Genomic DNA, 20457 nt, shown 5'->3' on the forward strand with positions numbered 1-20457 from the left:
TTGGTCTGTAGTATTCTGTAAATGTATATTAAAAAAAGTTTCTAAAAGCTAATGGTACTTTTTATAAAAGCATCGTCTCCAGAACAGCTGCATTAAATACAGCCACGTATGCCAAGTACAGGCTTTCCTCTTTAAAGAAATATGTGAAAGTAAATGCCACTTAACTTTCTACCGCTGAAGTGTCCCAACTCCCATTCCAAGCTATGCCTGTGAGCGTCACTACACATTTAATTCACATTCATGGCATCAAAGTTACTGCAACCTAGACTTGTAATGTGACTGAACCAGACAAATGTGGAGTTTAAAGTAAATGATAACGAGGTCAAAGAAGAAATACTATGAGATATGAAAGGTTTGGGTCTTTAAGGCAATACAAAATATATTTCATTATTTGAAGTTGCTTTGTTTTGTTTTTAAATAATTAAGTGTAAATATAAAAATGCCTAAGAGGGGAGTGAGAAAAAAAATACTTTAATTGTAAAATTTACTTAAAGCTTCAATAGTTATCTCCTACAGGAGTTAGCAAAAATATAAAAGACAAAAAAACCCAGACCTGGAAGGGGGAGGGAAGGCACAAACAAAGAGACATAGGATTAATGCAGCCCAGGAATGCAAACCTCTGTAACAAACTGAGTTTTGTTGTCTTTTTTTAAACTGGGGGGAAAAAAAAAAAAAAGAGAGAGAGAGAGAAAAGAAAACAATCACCACCAACAACCAAACAAAACCCCTCAAAGTGGCTTATATTTCTTTTTAAAAAAAAAGCTTCAGGGAGAGACCACTAAGGGGAGGAAGAGAAGGATGCAACTATAAAACCCCATTGCCTGAAATGATGGCACTCTAGAAAACAAGGTGAAGGTTACTTCTCCGAGATGGCAAGCTCAGCATCTACACAAAGTGCATGTACACTTTATACAAACGAAAACTTCATTTGCCACCATAAACCCTTCTTTCAGAGGAACAGCTTTTGCAGATCAAATGTTCTATTAAACCTTTTAAATGCCAAGAAAAGAAATTCTGAGCAATGTAACTAGTAATGTCTCTTTATATGGATGTTAAGATGACAATTCAGATTATTTTCCAAACTAATCCTGAGAAAAATTTATGTTTACAATTTAAACAGTAATGTTATGTAAAAAGTATTAACAAATCCACTATTACAAATGTCAGTTTTCCTATATGGTCATCTATATATACACAATAAAATGGTAAGTATATGCAAAAATAATAAAAAAATCATGCACAAATTACTTTCACCTTTAAAGGCTGGGTTTCCCTCAAAATACAATTTTTTGCTTTTTTTTCCTATTTTTTTGTGTTTTATTTGTTTGTTACCACCCCCTAGACACACTGAGTACTACCTCTACAGGTCAGCATGAGCTGATGGGAAATACATTTACTTTACATTCAAGCTTTTATATCCTAAATGACCCTGTTGTAGCATATGACTTATCAAATGAGCAGCCTTTTTCCTCTTTTTTAAATTTTTTAAATTTTTTTTTTTCTTTTTTTTTTCTTTTTTTTTTTTTTTTTTTTTTGCAGTGATCAATCTTCATGATCCGTTCCGTGGCGAGCTGGGAAAAAAAAAATGCAGTTGCTAATCAATGTCTGAACAGTCTGAAGCTCCGGAAGAGATCCAAGGAGTCACTATCAAACTATCCTGTAGCATGAGATCATTGCACACAGAAGAACAGTCATCAAATAGGCAACTATCTACAAAGGTCTGAAAGGGCTGCATCTCTCTTGTGTTTCCTCTTTTTGCCGTGGAAAAACTGATGGTGTGATTTGCTGCCTTGATGTTGTTTGTTTGTGACTGAGGTACCGTGGCTTGAGTTTGTTGGACCTTGGAAGCCTTTGTTAGAAGAGCGAAATAACCGTGCAGATCCATGCTGTAAAAGAAAGAGAACACGGTCAATCGCTGCTAAAAAGAAGAGAGCGCGGCAATTACACAATCCTGTTTCTGGATAACAAGGATGTTAACTCATGGAAGTATCACACTCGAAAAAATTGATATGGCAAAAGAAGTTAGGCCATTGGTTAGACAGCAACACAGTACCACAAATAGTTCACTTTGGTGGTTGCAAACAAATGTTCATCTCTAGACCCAAAACCATGCAGGTCAAGTGAGCAGAGCAGAGCACTCTGAATTCTGAAAAGGAAACAACTGTTCTATCACTCCCATTTCACAACCATCAAAAAAGTGTTTTACAGAAACATAAATCCATAATCCAAGATGACAGATGAAGATTCCTCAAATCTCATCTTCTGTGCAAAATTAAGACAACATTCTTTTAAGAGCAGGACTAAAATTATATCACATCTTTTTACAGATGTAGACTATCTCACATCATATTCACATTGCAGCACCAGAATCAGCTCTGTGTAATAACACAAACACACATCCATGGTATATCCAAAGCCTGGCTTGTAAACAGTCTCACTACTAGCTAGAGACAGATCCTCAGCAAGTAGGAGAGAGCAAGTCTTCAGAACTTCTTTTCAAGGAATAATATTCCAGAAGATTCCAGACTATTTTTCATACATTAAAGTCGTCCTAAATTCAGAAAAAGTATAAAAATTTCAACTGCATATATCCAAAGTATACTGTATATAGAGGCATATAGTATTTCTGAGTTGTCATAGAAGCATTCTTCAACGTGAGAAATGTCCTGAATGCATAAGCTCTGGTAGGTCTCATCATAAATGTATTTGTCATTGGGGGGAAATGAGAGGGACTTCATGTTATCAGCACAGTATCATCTCGCTTAATGAAAGACATTTCAACAAGTATCAACAGCTAACACAGCACCCAGTCATAGCTTTAAACATACATTTTTGATAACTGTTCTTCACTGAAGTGCAGGCAAGTCCCATTAGGTCTCAAATTCTGCAGTAAAGACTGGACTGATGTGCTTTTTGCAAAAAGGAAATGGGTGCAACAGAGCTGCACACTACTGGCAAATCTACATTTCCCAAAATAAAGTCAATCCAATTTCATTGTGTTTAAGGCTGGGAAAGCCACTGTTGCGAATTCATCTGTGTAAGCTAAATGGAGAACCGGCTGATTTCAGATACAATCAGTGCTCAAAGCTTTCTAGTTGTGTAAAGGAGACGAGAAAACCCAGTGTTTCCTTTCCAGAACAAGCTACCGTTGTACCCCGTGGTTTTCAAACATTTCACAAACCTGAGATTTGTTCGTGTTGCTGGATGTATTGGCTGTTTGGCTATTTTGTGTTTTCCCACTTGACTGAGAGGACTCCAGTGATACTTCTTGTGACCCCACTCTGTTTGTGGTAGACTGACGACAACTCAATTGTTTAGAGGTTTTGCAAGGTGTTCCATCAGAATCCTTTAGGAAAATTTAAAGTATTAGTGAGTCTTTCTTAAGAGTGAGTTTTTCTAAAAGTGAGTTTTCCTTAAAAAAAAAGCTAGAGTGGACAAAACTGAAAACATGTTTATTCTATTAGATATCAAAACTCTTTCAATACAGAATTCTTACTGAGTAAACAGATTTAAAAATGTATTGGTGTGATTCTGATTCTGGGATTTGTCTTTTATTTTTAAATAGAACTCCCAGATATTTTTTTATGTGTCTTTTTTCTTTTAAAGCATATAGCCCAGGACTACCAGTCTTCTTTTTTAAATACAGTTTTCCCAGAGAAAAGAGGGCTATGTAACTTTGTATCCACTGTATTCACTTTTTACTGGTGTTGTGTCAAAACACACCTCAACTCACATGTGCAGAAATTGCATAAGAGGTAACATCTTATGCAAGTTAGGACTCTGGATTAAATAACTAATTATTTCCGAGCTTTCCACGTGTATTCTGTGGCAATACAAATCAGGGAAAAAACCCAAAGAAATGGAAACAAAATCGGAAAACCTCCAGTACTTACTACATCACTAGAGCTGGACAGTGTAGACGATGACGATGATAAAGGACCTGATGAGGAATTTGAAGAATGTTTACTAAGTGTTTCTGAAGTTTTATTTCTAGGTTTTCCCAGTGCTTCATTCTCTTCAGCAAGATTATTGTTGCATTTGTCTAGCTGCTGAGTATCTACTATCAAGGTTACTCCATTACCTATTAAAAATGAAACAGAAGCATCACCACACATTAACTTGTAAAATATATTGGTTTGTTTTTTTTTAATACCCACTCAAGTATTACATATCTGTTACGTCCAGCAGGACAGGTACAGACATCCGCACACATCCATACTTTTCATACACGCAGAGACACGCGTGCACGTGTTTGGGTGTATTTACTGCGTGCAGCAAGCCAGCACCTCCCAGGGGGTGTGGTGGTTTCCTGACAAGATCCATTAATGTACACTCTGAAAACCACCAAGTATTACCCACAGTTCAAGGTGGAAATTAGATAAGACATGGAAGAAGGTAGTAACAGAGCTCAGATGTGCTGCTTAGTAACATGACACACTTCAACAGCACTCAAAATACATAGGTTTAAATTCTATTCCTATATGCCCAATACTCAGCAACTCCCGCTTTTCCTCTGCTGCAGGTGCTAGGGCTGTAAGAACTCCAGACAAGTCTGGTTTCTTTGTGTGATAGCCTACACTGAAAATACAAGATACAGAACTCTCAGATCTCACTCATCGATAGTTTAATTTAATTAAAAAAAAAATAAATAAAAAAAGAGAACTTAAAGCTAAACTAAATCAAGACAGCCACTGTAACTGTCACCACTGTCTTCCTGATACAGGGTTATTTTTGGGTTTTTTTTTAATTACCATTTTATCTCATATAAGACACTAGGAGTTACCTCTGATTTGTAAAATATACATTTGTTACCCCACTAGCTGTATTTGTACATAGAGTTTAATACATACATCACAAAAGGCAGCTAACTATTGCTCTGGAGCTTGCAGGACTGAACCAGGGTTGGCTACCAGGTACGTACCAGGGTGTACGGCAGTGCCACAAGGGTCTACAGACTGATAAAACATGAATGGCCAAGAACTACATTCAATTTACACGGACAGTGAGGGAAATCACTAACAAAAGCTTTAAAAACAAATAAACAAAATTCCAACCTATCCTGGGTAGTTGTGTCATCTTCTCTGATTAATCTCTAACAAGAGAAGACTTCTAGTAGCTAACATTCTAAAATTAATTGTGGAGTACTAAAATTAATTTTAATTTGAAAACTTCCAGCCAGCAGATAAACCTACACCAAAAGAGGAGGGCAACTGGCTGGTGATGTCAGAATACAGGCAATGAAAATAAAGATGATTTTAAAGGACATTTTCAGCAAGTTCTCTGGCTAGATTTTGTGTGTTTCCATTTGTCAATAACAAGAATTATGCCTGATATTTCAGGATTTTTCTGTTTTAAATACTTACTCCACTTACACAGTCAATCCTGGTTTAAATATTGCTTCCGCACAGATACAATATGTTAAACTTTAATTCTTTTTAAAACCTTGTCTACATTTAAAGGACAAAGGAAGTGTGACAGTAACGTGTAATTTAAATTGGAAGTTTTTCAAAAGCCTGTTTTTGTAAGCCAGCACTTTTTATAGACCTCTACACTGACCAAATCTATCACAGTGGAGTAAGCATGTGGTGTGGCCTTTTTACTCTTGTACAAACCTAAATTTTCTGGACAAGAACACAAGAAAAGTCCATCACCACTGAGCAAAACAGTAAATTAGTATTAAGATGCATACATTGCCTTATGTGGGGCAAAAGCAACAACAAAATTTATATGATCAAAATATGCAGGAAGTTTCCCCCTATCAGCCATGCTTAGTCAAAACTTACCATTACATGAAGACTCTGTCCTACTTTGCATTCCCCACTGCTTTGATATCCAGTCTCTGTACGTAGCCACTTCTTGTGTTACTCTAATTATTCTACCTAATATACTGTAAACCAGGAACAAAACAAAACTGTCACCACAATTCATTTTTAGACACACCAAAAGATAAGATATTCATGTCTGAGATTTAGACTCATAAAATTTACCTTTCTGTTTCGTTGTTAGGGTAATATTTAGCTATTGGGGAAACTGCATGGCTCAAAACAACATAGGCATAATCAAAAGCCTGTTTCACTTGCATGGCACCATAGGAACTCCTCCCAACATCATTACCTTAAAACAAGAATATAATTAAATAAATAAATAAGACTGAAACCATGGTTATCTCCTTTCAGACAGGAGACTAATTTTTTTTTTAAATTGCCCTTAAGTCCCAACTCACTGCAGTCACCTCTTGTAGAACAGGATTTGCAAAGTGTAAATATCTGAAAGAGCTCAAAAGACCTATAGACATTTACATGCACGGAAGTCCAAAATGGCAATCCTCTGGGCAAAAGTGCAACACATGAAGAAAAAACAATCCTGTACTGCATATTACCTATATAACAGTACTGTCCTGGATGGCATATTTTTAGCTCAGGAATATGTTAACTCTCCTATGAACAGCACTTGACTCACCATTTCAGAAGCCACCCATCCAAGTCAACAATCAACCTTAATGTAACCGTAGAGAATGAAACCACAACGTGTTTATGGGACTTCACAGCATCAAACAGGAGAGCGTGCGTAAGAATACACGTACATTGTATATTGTATATAACTGCAACACAGGCAAGCACAAGTGTGAAAGGGACCACATGTACACACAGGTACATCTAGCCCATGCTCAGGCCCCTGCTGCTGTGGCTTTATCGCTGTCACCATGGAGCACATGACAGTTGTTGGGCGTGCCCTCCTGTACCCTGCCTCCTGGCTGCAGTACAGGCAGCTCTTGGGTGACACAGTAACCTTTGCTAAGGAAAACATCTTAAAGAAAATCACTGTGTTCTGAGTGCATCTTGTATTCACAGACACGAATGAGGTGTTTCTGTTTGGTTTTTGGTGGTCATTCTATGCTACTCTTTGTTTTAACTCATCTGTATTAAGCATTCCCTAACTTTTTTTCTTAGTCAATATGGTAAAGCTTGGTTTATGCTGATACCTGGCTGTAACGGATCTTCGATATACAGCATTGATGGTCGGTAGCCATCCAGCATGCTTTTTTGCACCTCATCCTTGGCAACATAAGAACCACCATCCTTTATTCGGATTCCAGTCTTCAGATAATTGAAGTGACGTCCATATAATTCAAAAAACTCTATTAAAAGAACACCATAGTTGGCATTGGGCATACAGGCATCTTCCCTGGGATGCAGCTATTAAGAAGAAAGAAAAAAAATCATTTTCTTAAGACCTCAATTTTCAAGTCCCTTTAAGCATGTTTTCTTTTTCACAGCAAACATGTCTAAATACAATAGTAAATAATAATAAAACATAATATATAAAGCAAACGTCTAAATATAGTATCTTTCTTTGATAAAGCTGTTTTGCATCTTTAAAACAAGATGCTAGTGAAGCTTTAATAAACTAATTACCTCTTAAAAATAAGGCTGGCAAGCATTAATATTTTTGTATTTGAACTTGCATTTCAGTAAGTGAGCTTCCAGCACTAATGGCAGGGTTCTTGTAAAAAGAGAAGATATTTATGCTTCATAAACCTGTGTTTGCAATACAAATACAGACTTTCAATACACACAGGTATATAAATGATCCCTTCTACTGTTAATATGCAGCCTGAGAGATTATGAACAAAACCAGTTCCTATTTGTAATGGGTACAAAACTTGACTTCTTTTTTTGCAGGAGCAAATGGAAATGCTGTTAGTCAACATAAGAAAAAAATTGGGTTGGGAGAAATTTTGGTTTCTTTCAAAATGATATGCCTGTAGCCTTCATCTCTTTTGTGCTCAGCAGGCAACTGCAATAGCACTCAGCAAACACTGAGCTCCAGTTCAATGCTCAGGTTTAAAAGTAACTACCATCTGGAAAAGTACAGACACACACACAGAGTTATACAATAACATTTAGTACAAGAAAAAGAACAAGGTTGATAAAGCCAGAACTTGGCTACTTCACATTTCTACAACATTTTTCTCCCCCAGGCACAACAATACAGATTTAGCTCATGCATTTTGTTCTCTTAGATTTAATAAAAAGCTGTAAAACACATTTATTTGATACCAGCTTAAAAAGCTGTACAAACAAGTGGAATTCCATTGCATCACTAAAGCACATACAGGGTGCATGACCTGGAAAACAAGTGTTATAAAGGACAGATGCCATCTTAACACTAACTTATGTAGCTTGTTCCAAATAAGTTAAACAATAGTCAAGCTATTTTGTCATGAACAACACATGTGCCTGGTCCTGATACACCAGTGGATGTTCCAAACATCTCTAACACCAAAAGTACCAGTATGGGAGAAAGAACAGAAGACAGGTGAGATGTGTCTTTTTTAAACGAAAAGGGGGTGCAAAACCACAAACAGGATAGCTTAAATTTAAGGACTGATTACATTCCTTCTTAATGTATTGTCCTTTTGCACCAATGGCATCAATAGATTTCATTAAGCTTACCTGAAGGAAACTGACAGCCATTAAAAAAAGACTATAAGAACCGATTCCACCTGTAAATACTTCATTAAGGTCCCTCTGCAACAGGAACTGTTTCAATACTAAAACTAGATACGGTAATACAGGGTATTTCTGAAAGAGAAAAACAAAGGTGTTAAGGATACAGTGATGCATACATACAACTGATGCTAAAAAAGCATATTGAAGCTGTTATAGTAAGTTTCAAAGCTTGGTGTAATCCTAACTTATTTTCAGTAACAGGGGAGAAGCCAAGTGCTCTGCCTGCCATCAAGAGTTATTTTACCTCTGCAAGTCTGGCAGCAGATATCAACAACAGAAAAAAAAAATATTACCTTATGAAATCAGAATGATTTTGTTTGAATATATAAATACATTTGTTTTTCTCATACAAGTGAAAAGGAAAGCAAAGGAAGAACTATGGAGGCATCCACGTCTGTAACAAAACCCTCCTGCTACAACCAACTGGACTCAGGCTTGTGTCCTGCAAGTACTTCAGATGCCCAGAGTTCAAAACAGTTCTTCAAAATTACTGCACCCAGACAGCATTTCCAAAGGAGCCAAATACTTACCTTTGGGTAACTGGTCCTTCAATAGCTCTGTCCGCACGGACTCCCTTAGAGGTGTGTGCATGCCGCATGTGCGGAGAACATGGACCCTTGGGCCAGCTGGGGCTACGCCTGCACTCTGTACAGTCCCTCACAGGGAAGGGGGGGAGAGAGGCTCGGTAATATCCTTCCTTTTATCAACACAGAGCTACAAAGGTCCTTAGTGTCAGAGAACAGATGTGGACCATGGTATCTGTGATCGCAAAAGATTAAAGGGAAAGAAGAATTTCTCCGAGAACTTCTCTGCACAAGTCTCGGGAGCCCTATTTAACCAAAGATCCCGAGATCACCTCTTTGAACTATTAAGAACTTACAGTCACAAGCTGAAGTCTTGAGTGTCAGGAGATACCAAAATTCAAAGACAGGAGTTCTTTTGGGGAACTGCAAACCTTTAACTAAGGCTTCAGCTGCCTCAGACTTCCTAGATAAACTGGATGAGGAGCAATAGGCACTTCCAAGGGTAACACTGAACACGACACCTCAGGGGGGTACACAAAGTTACGCGGGACAAAATAAGCCCGCAGAGAATGCCCTGCAAGCGCTTTATAGAGAGATCCTCGAGAACACCAGTGAAGTCACTTGGCACATTCACGTCAAGTTTTCTCCAAGTCAAACAAACGACCCTCCCCGACAGCGCAGTCGCTACCTGCTGAGTGCCCCCTGTCCCCAGCACAGCAGGCCCAGCCGCCCGCGCCCTAGGCCGGCTCTGGCATGGCACAGCCACTCAGCCTGGGCCTGGGCTGCTGGGAGAACAGCCGTGTGGGCAAGCGCCATGCGGGAAGCCTTGCTGGGAGTCCCCCCACTTCTCTGGAGAGCAGCTTTTCATCTCAGCTGTTCCCCTTGGTGTCTGCCCGAGCCACCCTGACCCTAACACTGACTTGGTGTCCTCATCCCTGTCCTCCTCACTGAGCACTTGTCTGCCAGCTGCTGCCTGGACTGTGAGGTGACCCCGACTGCTGTCACCAGACCTGCTCTGCCCCTCAGGGTGGGGCACCAACACAACCACGTTCTGTTCATCAGAGAGAGGCCGAGAGAAGAAAGGTCTCTGGACCCACCCCATCCTCTTACTCTGAACACGGATGCAAGACTTCTTGCATCTCACTGACATTAGTAAAGCAGACATACATGATTTCTAACTCTTATGATGGAAAGTAAAGTGTTTGCTTTATTCCGATTTACAGAGTCTTCTGAAGGAGTTCTACTTGTCTAGCTAGTGAAATACTTTGATTCTCCTGCTGTTCATCAGTTTGGTCAAAAAACCAAAGCAGTCAGTAAAACAGTAATACCTAAGCACTTCATCTCCCTGCACAGAACATGAAAATCCAATAAAAATTTTCTACAGCTTTTATGAGACATTTACTATGAGTGTCCAATGCACTGAACAGGAGAAGGGAAGGGAAGAAGTGTAAATGGTACTTCAAAACTCTACATGCAAAAGCTCATTAATCCTAACAAAATGGTTCTACGTATTAAACAAATATAACGATAGTGTATCTATGACACAGGTATTAGTGAATCCTTGAACAATAACTTACTAAATTTAACTTATTCTATTTAATTAGTATTTTTATGCTGAAACAATATCCAATCTAGAACAAGATTATTCCTACTTTCTGAGGGAATGTGTGGTTATTACTAATTTTAAGTTCAAGGAACCACAGTTAGAAGAGCAGAACATTTAAGACACATATTAGTGCATTTTCCTTAGTCATTGTATCATTATAACTTCTCCAGAGTTTCTTTGTACATTTTACTATCTTCCCACCTTTTAGGGCAATATATCTAAAACCCAAGAACATCACACAATAGTATCAGACCGCAAAGAGTAACAAGTGAAAGTGTATCTCTAGCAAGGATGCAAAGTAAAACAGAAAACCAAATTAAGTAATCAAATATTCAGCTCTGTAGTTTTATTATAGTGTTGCCTAACCTTGATAAAATCTTTGATGAGCTGGGCTGCTTTAACCCCGTTCTGTACATTAAAGCTTATATCAACTTTTACTTCAGTGAAGGAATCTGTCAGTTTAATAATAGGTACCTGCAAAAGAAAGACACATTAAATCAGTACAGATTTCCAAGACATACTTGGTTCCATTCATACTTACATGCACCAGTAAAACTGAAACACTTTATGAATTTGCAGAGAGGAGGTAGATAGAGAAAACAGGACTCCTGTCTATTGATGAATTCACACTCCTGGCCAATCTGTTTACATATATTTTGCTTCTCCAACTCAGAAATGCTATTTTCAATTTACTATCCTGTTTAACAGAACTTAACACTTCATCTTCAAAGTGATTAATTTTAAATTGTTTTTAGTCAGTTCCTGGTGCAGAAGCACAGTTCTAGTGAGAAAAACAAACACCAGAGGGAGACAAATGCTTAAGAAATAAAGATAAATGGTAACAGATATTAAAAAAAGACACACTTGTGTTGTTGTGGGTCATTGATTCCTCATCAAAATTATGTTCAAAGAAGAAGCACAAGATATTGAGAGCACTCTGACATATCCCCACCTGAGTGGTTTCCAAATTACCTCTCTCTACTAATAACAGCCATCAATTAGACACCTGTTTAAACCCCAGCACTCTTACATGCTCTCACAATTAGCCAACGGGAGGAAGCTGTAATGGAATTAATCCTATCCTGCACAAGACATATTGTTACATATCTATACAGGGCTGTACTTACTACTTCTATGTGAAAATGTATTACATCTGCTTATGTGGAATAAGAAAAAATAATTTACTTATGTACAAACTGTGTCCAGAAATTCACAAGTCTAATCATATTAATTCACAACAATGACTAGTATAACCTCACTTAGAAGCAAGCATATGTTGTGGAATATGGAAAATCCAATTATTTTCCCCAACAGAAGAAATGTTTCTGTTGGAGCACTATCCATTATTTTGTCAGTAATAAAAATCATACTAAATAAAAAGGTTCTATTGGTTCTATTTAAAATTTATATATAAAATAGTTTCTGCTTATGAAAATTCATCCTTTTAACCAAGATCTTTGATTAGAAATTCATCTTAGAACAAGGAAATACCCTCTTCCCCCAAACTTACAGTTGCTTTATCTAAAACCTTTACTGAGTTTTCATCTGCTACATTGTGCTTTCTAAGAGCTTCTTCCAAGGTCCAAAGAGGTAATGTCTCCCATTTTCCAAACACAACTAAATCGATATCACTGAAATGGAAAGAGAGATTTATTCAAATTAAAAGACTTAAAAGATAAACAACCAACATCCACACGTAACTAAAATAAAGCTGGCAGAATGTAGCTTAACCAAATAACTTAATTTTCTGAGAAAAGGGGTTGGGATGAACTCTTCTACTTGGGGAAATACAGAACATTCCAGGTTATCAAAGGGAGGGGACAGATATACATACAAATCAAGTGGGTTGCAAAGCCAGAGATTAATCTCCTCAGGCCACACTGTCAGCAGAGAGGGATCAGCTTCTCCAGACTGACTCAGAGCAAGAAATTAACTTGTTGTGAATCACCACCTTTGGGCTGTATTACTCAGTAAGGCCGATTTAACAGCTTATCACTGAAAGGGAAAGTCCCATTCCCCATCCTCTACTCCCAGAAGCACATCCCTGCCTCCTCCTTTTCTAATCCACACCAAATCAATTCAATGTATTAATGGGCCTGGCAGAAACCAACTCCTCCCACCCTTTAAAAAAAAACTCAAAACATTCTGGGGTAATTTCCTGCTTCTTTGCAACTCAAAGTTGTTTTTCTGTGTGATCAGAGCATCAGTGGGAGCATGCTAAGCAGCTGGCCCGTAGTGCCAAGAACAGGGAGCAGGGAAGGAGAGAGGAAAATGTGGAAACTTTGACTTCAGGAAGCAACAAGCTGTTCTATAAGACCAAACCATCTAATTAACTTTGCTCATTAACTCAGCTCCTTCAAGAGGTGTCTCCATCCTGCTACACTTCCCCCCTACGCACATACACAGGGAGCCAACACCCTAATTCCATGCCAAAACTCAATTTCAAAAGCTGACTGGTGTCCAAACTAAAGACAGTGAGGCTACTGTGAGGTCCCGAGCTTTCTCCTCTTTGCTCCCCAACTTCTTTGATTTCCCCTGCTTTGTTGGAACACGAACGTGGCCGGCATATAGCCCACAGCTGTAATAGCAGGCTGCTATGGAAAACTGCGTAACAGAAAACACCACAACATTTAGGAATAGCTTTCCCCCCTAGATCCTACAGGTCTGCTGATTCACAAACAACTCTCTTTTAACCATCTTAAAGAAACTACATCTGCATTAGATGAAATATCTCGTGTCGGGGGCAGGCAGGTTCAGCAGCAGTTCAGCTGCATACCATTCAGCTGACAGGGACCGGCAGCACTCGGCCAGCGTCAGAAAACGCTGTTCAGAACCTGCTTGGAGAGAAGGAAATGCTGCTGGACACTTCTCCTCTAAACTGAATTAGTGCTAAACCCACTATTGGTGCTGACTGTTAATGACAGGAGACATTTTTCTGATGCACACCAAGAGAGAAAAAGCAGCTCTGTTGTCACCTTGCGGACAGACACTGCTTGCAAAGTGTCAGAGATCCAGCACCTAGACAACCCTGTGCCTAACCTGCGATACCAGCTCAAGCAAAAGGATATTAGGCAAATTCTAACACAAAGTAACAGAATCAAAAACATACTGCAGGTCTTTCTGAATCCCAGAACCAGAAATCTAAATTAACTCCAGAGTTACTGACAGGCAGGGAAAACCAAGGGCAAACGGAAGCTTTGATAGAAGGCAACAGTGAATTAATTACCAACACACAAATGCTGGTTCTTTTTAAAGTTTGACCACCCATCACTTACAGTCAGTACTAGACATCAATTCCTCATGCTCCCAAAGTACAGAAATCAATTCAAGTGCTAACCTCAGACTTAACACTATTTAAATGTGTTTATCCCCTGCAGCCATTTAAGCCTTTCATTCTATTTCTATTTAATCATCAAAAACACTTACAATGTCTACACAGAAGATACCAGTGTCACTGAGTAATGACTTCTCTTTATGAAAATTTGTAATAAATTTGGAAAAGGTAGAGGTTGACTATTGTACAGGTTTCACAAAAGAAGACTGAAAGAAACAAACCGCTCTGTATTCTTCTCTCTTCAGTGCTAACTCTAGCATGAACAAGGCAATGTTAAATGTTTCAGTTTAATCACCTGTGGAGACAAAATTTAGCTTTTCTTTTAAGGCCAACCTCTTATTTTGGTTCAGTCATTTAATGAAGCCAAATCACAAAACAGGCCTTTTTTGACAAAATCGTAATTCAGATCTTTTACCTATACATGCAAAATCTATATAGATACATGTATTATAGACTTAATTACTATATTTCTGGACGCTTTGCAGGGTACTAATAGCTTAACACTTTCTTAATATAACAAGTATACACACAAGTAACACAGATATTGGGAGATGAGATAAATCACTGCAGGGGTACAGCTTCCACAAGGGGTTTTCTTCTCTTGTACAGAATTTACGCTGAAAAATTACTAACCTTGTAGGTAAATATAAACCAGTCTTAAAACTTCCAAATATCTGCACCTGAAACACAAGAACAGGATATATGAAAACAAATTTTCAGGCTTCAGAAGACAAACAAGTTCTATTAAATTGCTTGTAAAGGCTGGTTATTGCTACCCTCCATTGGTAGATTTTGGTATTGCTAACAGGCACGTGCTGAACAGAAGTACTCTTTTCTGTTAAAGCATTTACATCTTCAATTGAGTATAAATGGCTAATCTTCATTGTTATTACCCATGAAATATTAATAAATTTGCTTTTCATATTACAAAGCCCTTTTTGCAATGTAAAAAATTTCACCATGAACAAATTTGGCAAAACCCATAAACCAAAAGATCTTTAAACACTTAAGAATGATAGAGCATAAAAAAACCTAGTATCAGTTCCATTTATTTTTTGTTTTTATACCTCAAAGTATACCCTTCAGTTTTTAAACACATTTTCTAAGTTTAATATATTTCCACTGCTTTGCCTAAAGGAAAAAAAACTTAAATCATGTTCCATTTTTTTTCCTGAATGAGAGAGCAAGTAGCACAACTCTGTTTATTTCTGCTTAAACAACAAACAAAAAAAGTTTCAGAAAGTCTCACATCCCACAGATTTAGTTTATTGTGCTGGATTTTTACTAGCACTGGAGGTTTAAACGATCAGGTTTCCATTGTGAGCTGTCCGAAACCACGTTCCCATTAACTTAGCCAAGCCTTGCAGGGAGGTCGGACTCATGTGCTAAGTCTCAAAGGGGGACTGGTGAAACTTCAAAGTGAAAATATCTACACATTTGGACTAATTTTCAACCAGAGTCTTCTGATGTGTTTCCTGGCGTCACGGTACAGACTTGCGTATTCTGCTATAATGAGTCTCATACCCTAGCTTGATTGCCACCTATTTGTATGTCAAGTGACCCAATTTTTATGTTTTTCTCCTCAGCATAAGAAAAAGGGGGAGATGGAAACTATGATGTTTTGCAAGTACTTTGATACTTTGGGAGACTAAGAAGCAGTATGAGTGCTTCCTCTTGATTATTGTATATCACTTGACTCTCTTTACTCCCTCACCCCACCTGCAACAAAAAGCACATGCTTGCAGTAAATTTCATGTTGAAAATTCACAGAAAAGACTGCAAGAGATGCCACACAACTAGCACCAATATTGCACTAGATCTTGACAAAAGCACAAAGGCATCACAAAGCTAAGAATGTAACAGTAATTATTACTATTTTTAATCCAGGATAATAATAAAAGCATCCTCTGTGAAACTGTTTGGGTTCAGCCAAACTAGGATTTATTTGGACACCAAAAAATGTCTGAAAAGTGCTTTTGCACAATAAAACAACCATTGGTGGGTTTGGAAAAAACTAAACGTGCTTTCACACTATCAAACAAAATAGTGTGTTCAGCTGCACAGTAAAGAGAGCCTTTATTGAATAAACAACCCTGAAAGTATTCATAAACTTACTGATACAACATATATGACCTTTACTGAAAGGAATGAGACAACATCTGCTGTTGTACAACTATTTGGAGTATGAAAAACACTGTATTATTATAAAACAAACCCACACCCACACTTCAGTCCCTCTCTCATCAAATCTGGAAAGATGGAAGAGTGGAGATATTGGAACAGAAATTTTAAAGGATTTTGATTTATTATCGAATCGGAATTTAAACTGTTGAAGCTCTGTAGCCATGTACATATTTAAAGCATCCCCAACACAGGACACTATTATGACTTGAGAGATGGGAGCATTAGTTTTCATGGTGTGCCAACACTGATGATTATGTTTTTATTCTATGTGGACAGAGTTATGCATTTGCATTCATAAGATAACTTAAGACTTCACAGTACTGTAATGGACTCCTCCTGCTCCTGTATGTTATTGTTACTATTTATCCTACACTTCTGCAAACTTGTTCATATTAAATTCCAAAGTTCCTGAAGGAGCTTTAATTACAGCATGTGTCCAAATATGTCCTCACCATGCACAACATAACTTGGAAACCCACAAGAGCTTGTGAAGTCTTTGCTACCAAAATCCCTCCATCAAAACAAAAAAAATCTCTCCCTAGCCAATTTAAATTTCTCTTTCTTCTACATCATGAAGTAGAATTTTCTGAAGTTTGTCAAACTAAATGGAGTTCACCTACTTCCATTTCCAGTCATAGTATTTTCATAACTGAAGTGCATGAAGTACGCACATCACCTCTTTTCAGATCTACAGGGCCACATAATGCTCAGAAACGAAGCTGAGGACATTATGACAAATGTCTCCTAAACTCCACTGTATATGTACTTATTTGTTCAATAGTCACATTCTCATATTTAACTGTCAAAAACCTTGGTCTGAAAATGTTTTAGTTTAATGTTTTGCGTTGTTCAGTTTCAGCGTAATTAAAGCCTTTCTTATGGTCAGAGCCTTGCTGATGCCAAGAACAGTTCTCACTTACTAGGAATGTTTCCTTCTAAGCACATTCCCTTGAGTAAGAGAGCAAATGACACAATTGCTAACTTCTATAAATAAAGTAACAGTTTAGGATACCTAGGTTTACCCCTCCCTCCATCTGCTTTTTCAGCCTTTTCCTAAGTGGAACAGGGGAAAAAAAAAAAAAAGTATGTGCACAGACACATTCCACATGCTCTCTATACATTTAGATCCATGATTTTCATAGAGTATGTCTTACCTATGTGTTTAGTGAGAATTTACAAACTAAATGTGTATGTTTAACTTCCAAGTTTATTTTAGCTGGATTCACTACATCTGTGGCTCAAAATGAACAGCTCAAACGTTAACTCATCGCTTTACACTACAGCTAAAGCTGAGGACATTGGACCAGGTAACACTCCACCTCCTCAAAGAATGTACTCTTAACTTAAATCTTACAAGTAGCTAAACCAACACAGGTTTCCAAAAGTTTAGTGATTAACTCAAACAACTGAAAAATTACAACAAAAGACTGTCAAAGTTGAACACAGTTGAGTTCAGCAGTTCAGTTCCCGAGCAGATCTGTAGAGTAAGTATCACAAAAATTACATTACAGTAGTTTCCAGGTTACAACCTGGTGTGCTGCTGTCACTGTTCGGTTCCCTTCCAGCCTCCAGAAAACAGAAGGGCATTCAAGAGAATTCTTCCTCGATGTAGCAACAGCAGACAAAATGCAGAGTTAGGCTTTGAAGAGCAGTTACTGACTTGAGAAAAAGGAACTGGCATGCTCTTGCTCTCTAACATTTTCAAGAACAGCAAAGGCAGATGGTCATGGCAGTTTTAACTGGCACTAATTGAAAAGTGAACTTCAGTTTTCAACTGCACAGTGTGCGCTTCTTCTCAGTCACATCACCGCTAAGCCCAGTGGTCAGCTGTCACTGTGTGGTAGGGCTTGTAACTTGCTCCCCCTTCTTTAGAAGATCACAGCTACAAAAACCAGTTTCAGTAGCTCAAGCAAAACCTATTTTCTCAAGGCCCCAAAGTCATATATATATACACAAATTACTTTTCATTTAAAAGACCTAGCTTTTACAGATTTAAGTCTGTCCTACAAAGAGAGTATCTCTGAGACACTAAGTTCTTGTGCCCCACTCAACGTGCCAGCGGTAATAAAGACAGATCCCCTGGTGATAAACCCACTCACCCCATCACACTAGTTAAGTCTGCAGCACACAAACTTGCCTAGGCAACAGCAGCATCTTCTCTAGGCTGAAGCAATCAGTTATTTTGGTGAAATCCCCTACTACACGACTTTGGCAGGGTGTACCATAGTAAGAACTGTTTCACACCTGTGCTGTTTCCTATACTGTTGCCTGTCAGACTGGCAGCCCCACTACTCCTTCTCTTGATTAGTGCCTACGACACCGTTTCACTGGGTTAGAGGAGAGCTATACAACACTTGGGAGATATGCTAAAGTCTCTTACACAGTTCCCTTGGAAAGATTACTGGTTTTGCTCAAAGAGAATTACCAGCCATGTGTAGTACTGACTCTATTAATTCCCTGTAACCGTGCAAAGTTGGCTGGCACTGAGCGGAGCATGCTCCTTCTGTATTATACATCATGAATACGTTGCCCATAACAATGTGAACTGCCTCAAAAGTGTGAGTATATGTTACACACAAAACCACACAACACATACATATATCTGATACAGAATTCATACTCTGCCCTATTCTGCCAGTTTCTAAAAACACATTCCAAAAAACAGGTTAAGAAAATATGAAAGTCACTTGTGTCAAAACACTATCTTTTACCGTGTCAGGATCAAAGAGCATTCCTTATACTAAAGATCCTGCTGTCTGAATTTGGTTTGCTATTCCAGCTAACAAGTCCTTATTTGCACCTACTGTTATCTACAGAAAGATGACTATGGCTACAGATCTGCATTTGGGAAATGAACACCGTGTTAGTAGAGGGATACAATTAAACTACATTCATTTATCCAACTGTGTCCCCATAAAACCATCTTGGGTCATAAAAGCAGCTTCTCTTGCTTCTCTTTAATTCAACCTTTATTAAAAAAAACATAGCTCTGCACAGGAGAAACTCTTGTTTTGACTGAATAAAGTGCTAGCAAAAAACTATCTTTGTTGGAAAGAGGCATTAGAGGCATTATATATATATAACATTATATATATAGAGATCTACAGACTTGTTTCTTTCTGTACCAAAATCTGGTTCCTCTTTATCCTTAAGATATTTCAATTTAGTTTAACTGCCCATTAAAAAATAGCATGGTCTACATAAGGTGGCATTGCTGGCATTCCACCTTAGCAGATGTATTCAAGATCGCAGGTCTTTGGACTAGAAGCCCTGCTACTGACCTTTCCAGGAAGGTCATAATTTCAGAAGGTGTTGGTTTTTTTAACACAGTATTTTACAAGCATGTATGCATGCCTGATATGTTCCAATTAATCTTAGTAAATAAATATTAATGAGACTAAATGTTGCCACTCCTCATTCCCTTCTTTGACTACCGTAGGTCTAGCTTGACTTTGTTCCTACATGTGGTAGAAAATGTTGACCTGTATTAGCCTGGCAATAAAGATCATGTCTCTCATTTGACCAGAAATCCTTTCATTTTTTTAATATGGAAAAAGTAAATAGTATTTTCATTATTCAATATTTCACAAAGTAAACCGGTACAAAATGTTGCTTTTATATTTTAACAAATAGAACAGTGTCCTACTCACGTCCGCATTAGGCCAGAGCTCTTTTATAACGTTTTCTATCCTGTTCACCACTTCCATCCGCATTCTTTCTTCTTCAGGTCTCGGAGACATATACTTATAAAAGTCAATGATTTCTTCATGGAGACTAAGAAAGAAAAAAAAAGAACAGACAGTCAGGAAAAACCCACAGGAGAATGAAATACCAACTACTCTAATGAGGCATGCTTTTCTAAGCTCCTAGTTACCTATTTAGTTAAGGGGCAGTTTAAGAGTAGCAAGCAATTTAAAAAAGATCCAGATTCACAACCCTTAGTAACGTTTAGTTTCACGTTAGTTTCCTGTGTCATAGGTCAATATATTGCACTGCATTTGCTAAAAGTGGGGAAGCAAATCTAAACCCTAGCACCTTCAATTCACATGGGAATTACACTCTGTATTTTAATGCCAGCGTAACACAGCAATGGCTCCGTCTTCAACTACAAACACAGCTGTAAGCTCCGAGTACACACTTCACAAAAATTTAAACAGGAGGTTTTCAGCCAACGCTTCTTCATCAGCCCCTTGGCACCAGCTAGGGAGTTTCAGGCATCAGTCTGTACTCAGCACCAAGCTTTTAAAAAGTTGATAGTAATTGTGCCAGTGCTAGAGCTGGAAAAACTGATTCTTT

General features: G+C 38.0%; 1 protein-coding gene across 1 annotated transcript; it reads right to left on the reverse strand.

Moving 5' to 3' along the window:
• Nucleotides 1–1496: 1496 nt before the first annotated feature.
• PAPD5 (PAP associated domain containing 5) lies at nucleotides 1497–19929 on the reverse strand. The gene is made up of 11 exons (XM_010085839.1): nucleotides 19812–19929; nucleotides 14611–14657; nucleotides 12154–12274; nucleotides 11010–11117; nucleotides 8457–8585; nucleotides 6983–7196; nucleotides 5988–6114; nucleotides 5784–5887; nucleotides 3894–4081; nucleotides 3182–3346; nucleotides 1497–1886 (listed from the first exon to the last, which is right to left on the reverse strand). Exons 1-11 carry the CDS (start codon nucleotides 19899–19901, stop codon nucleotides 1707–1709), a joined length of 1473 nt encoding a protein of 490 aa, XP_010084141.1. The 5' UTR covers nucleotides 19902–19929; the 3' UTR covers nucleotides 1497–1706.
• Nucleotides 19930–20457: the final 528 nt, after the last annotated feature.

Source organism: Pterocles gutturalis, unplaced genomic scaffold, assembly GCF_000699245.1.
Source record: "Pterocles gutturalis isolate BGI_N339 unplaced genomic scaffold, ASM69924v1 scaffold24040, whole genome shotgun sequence".
In the NCBI taxonomy this organism is placed as follows: Eukaryota; Metazoa; Chordata; class Aves; order Pterocliformes; family Pteroclidae; genus Pterocles; species Pterocles gutturalis.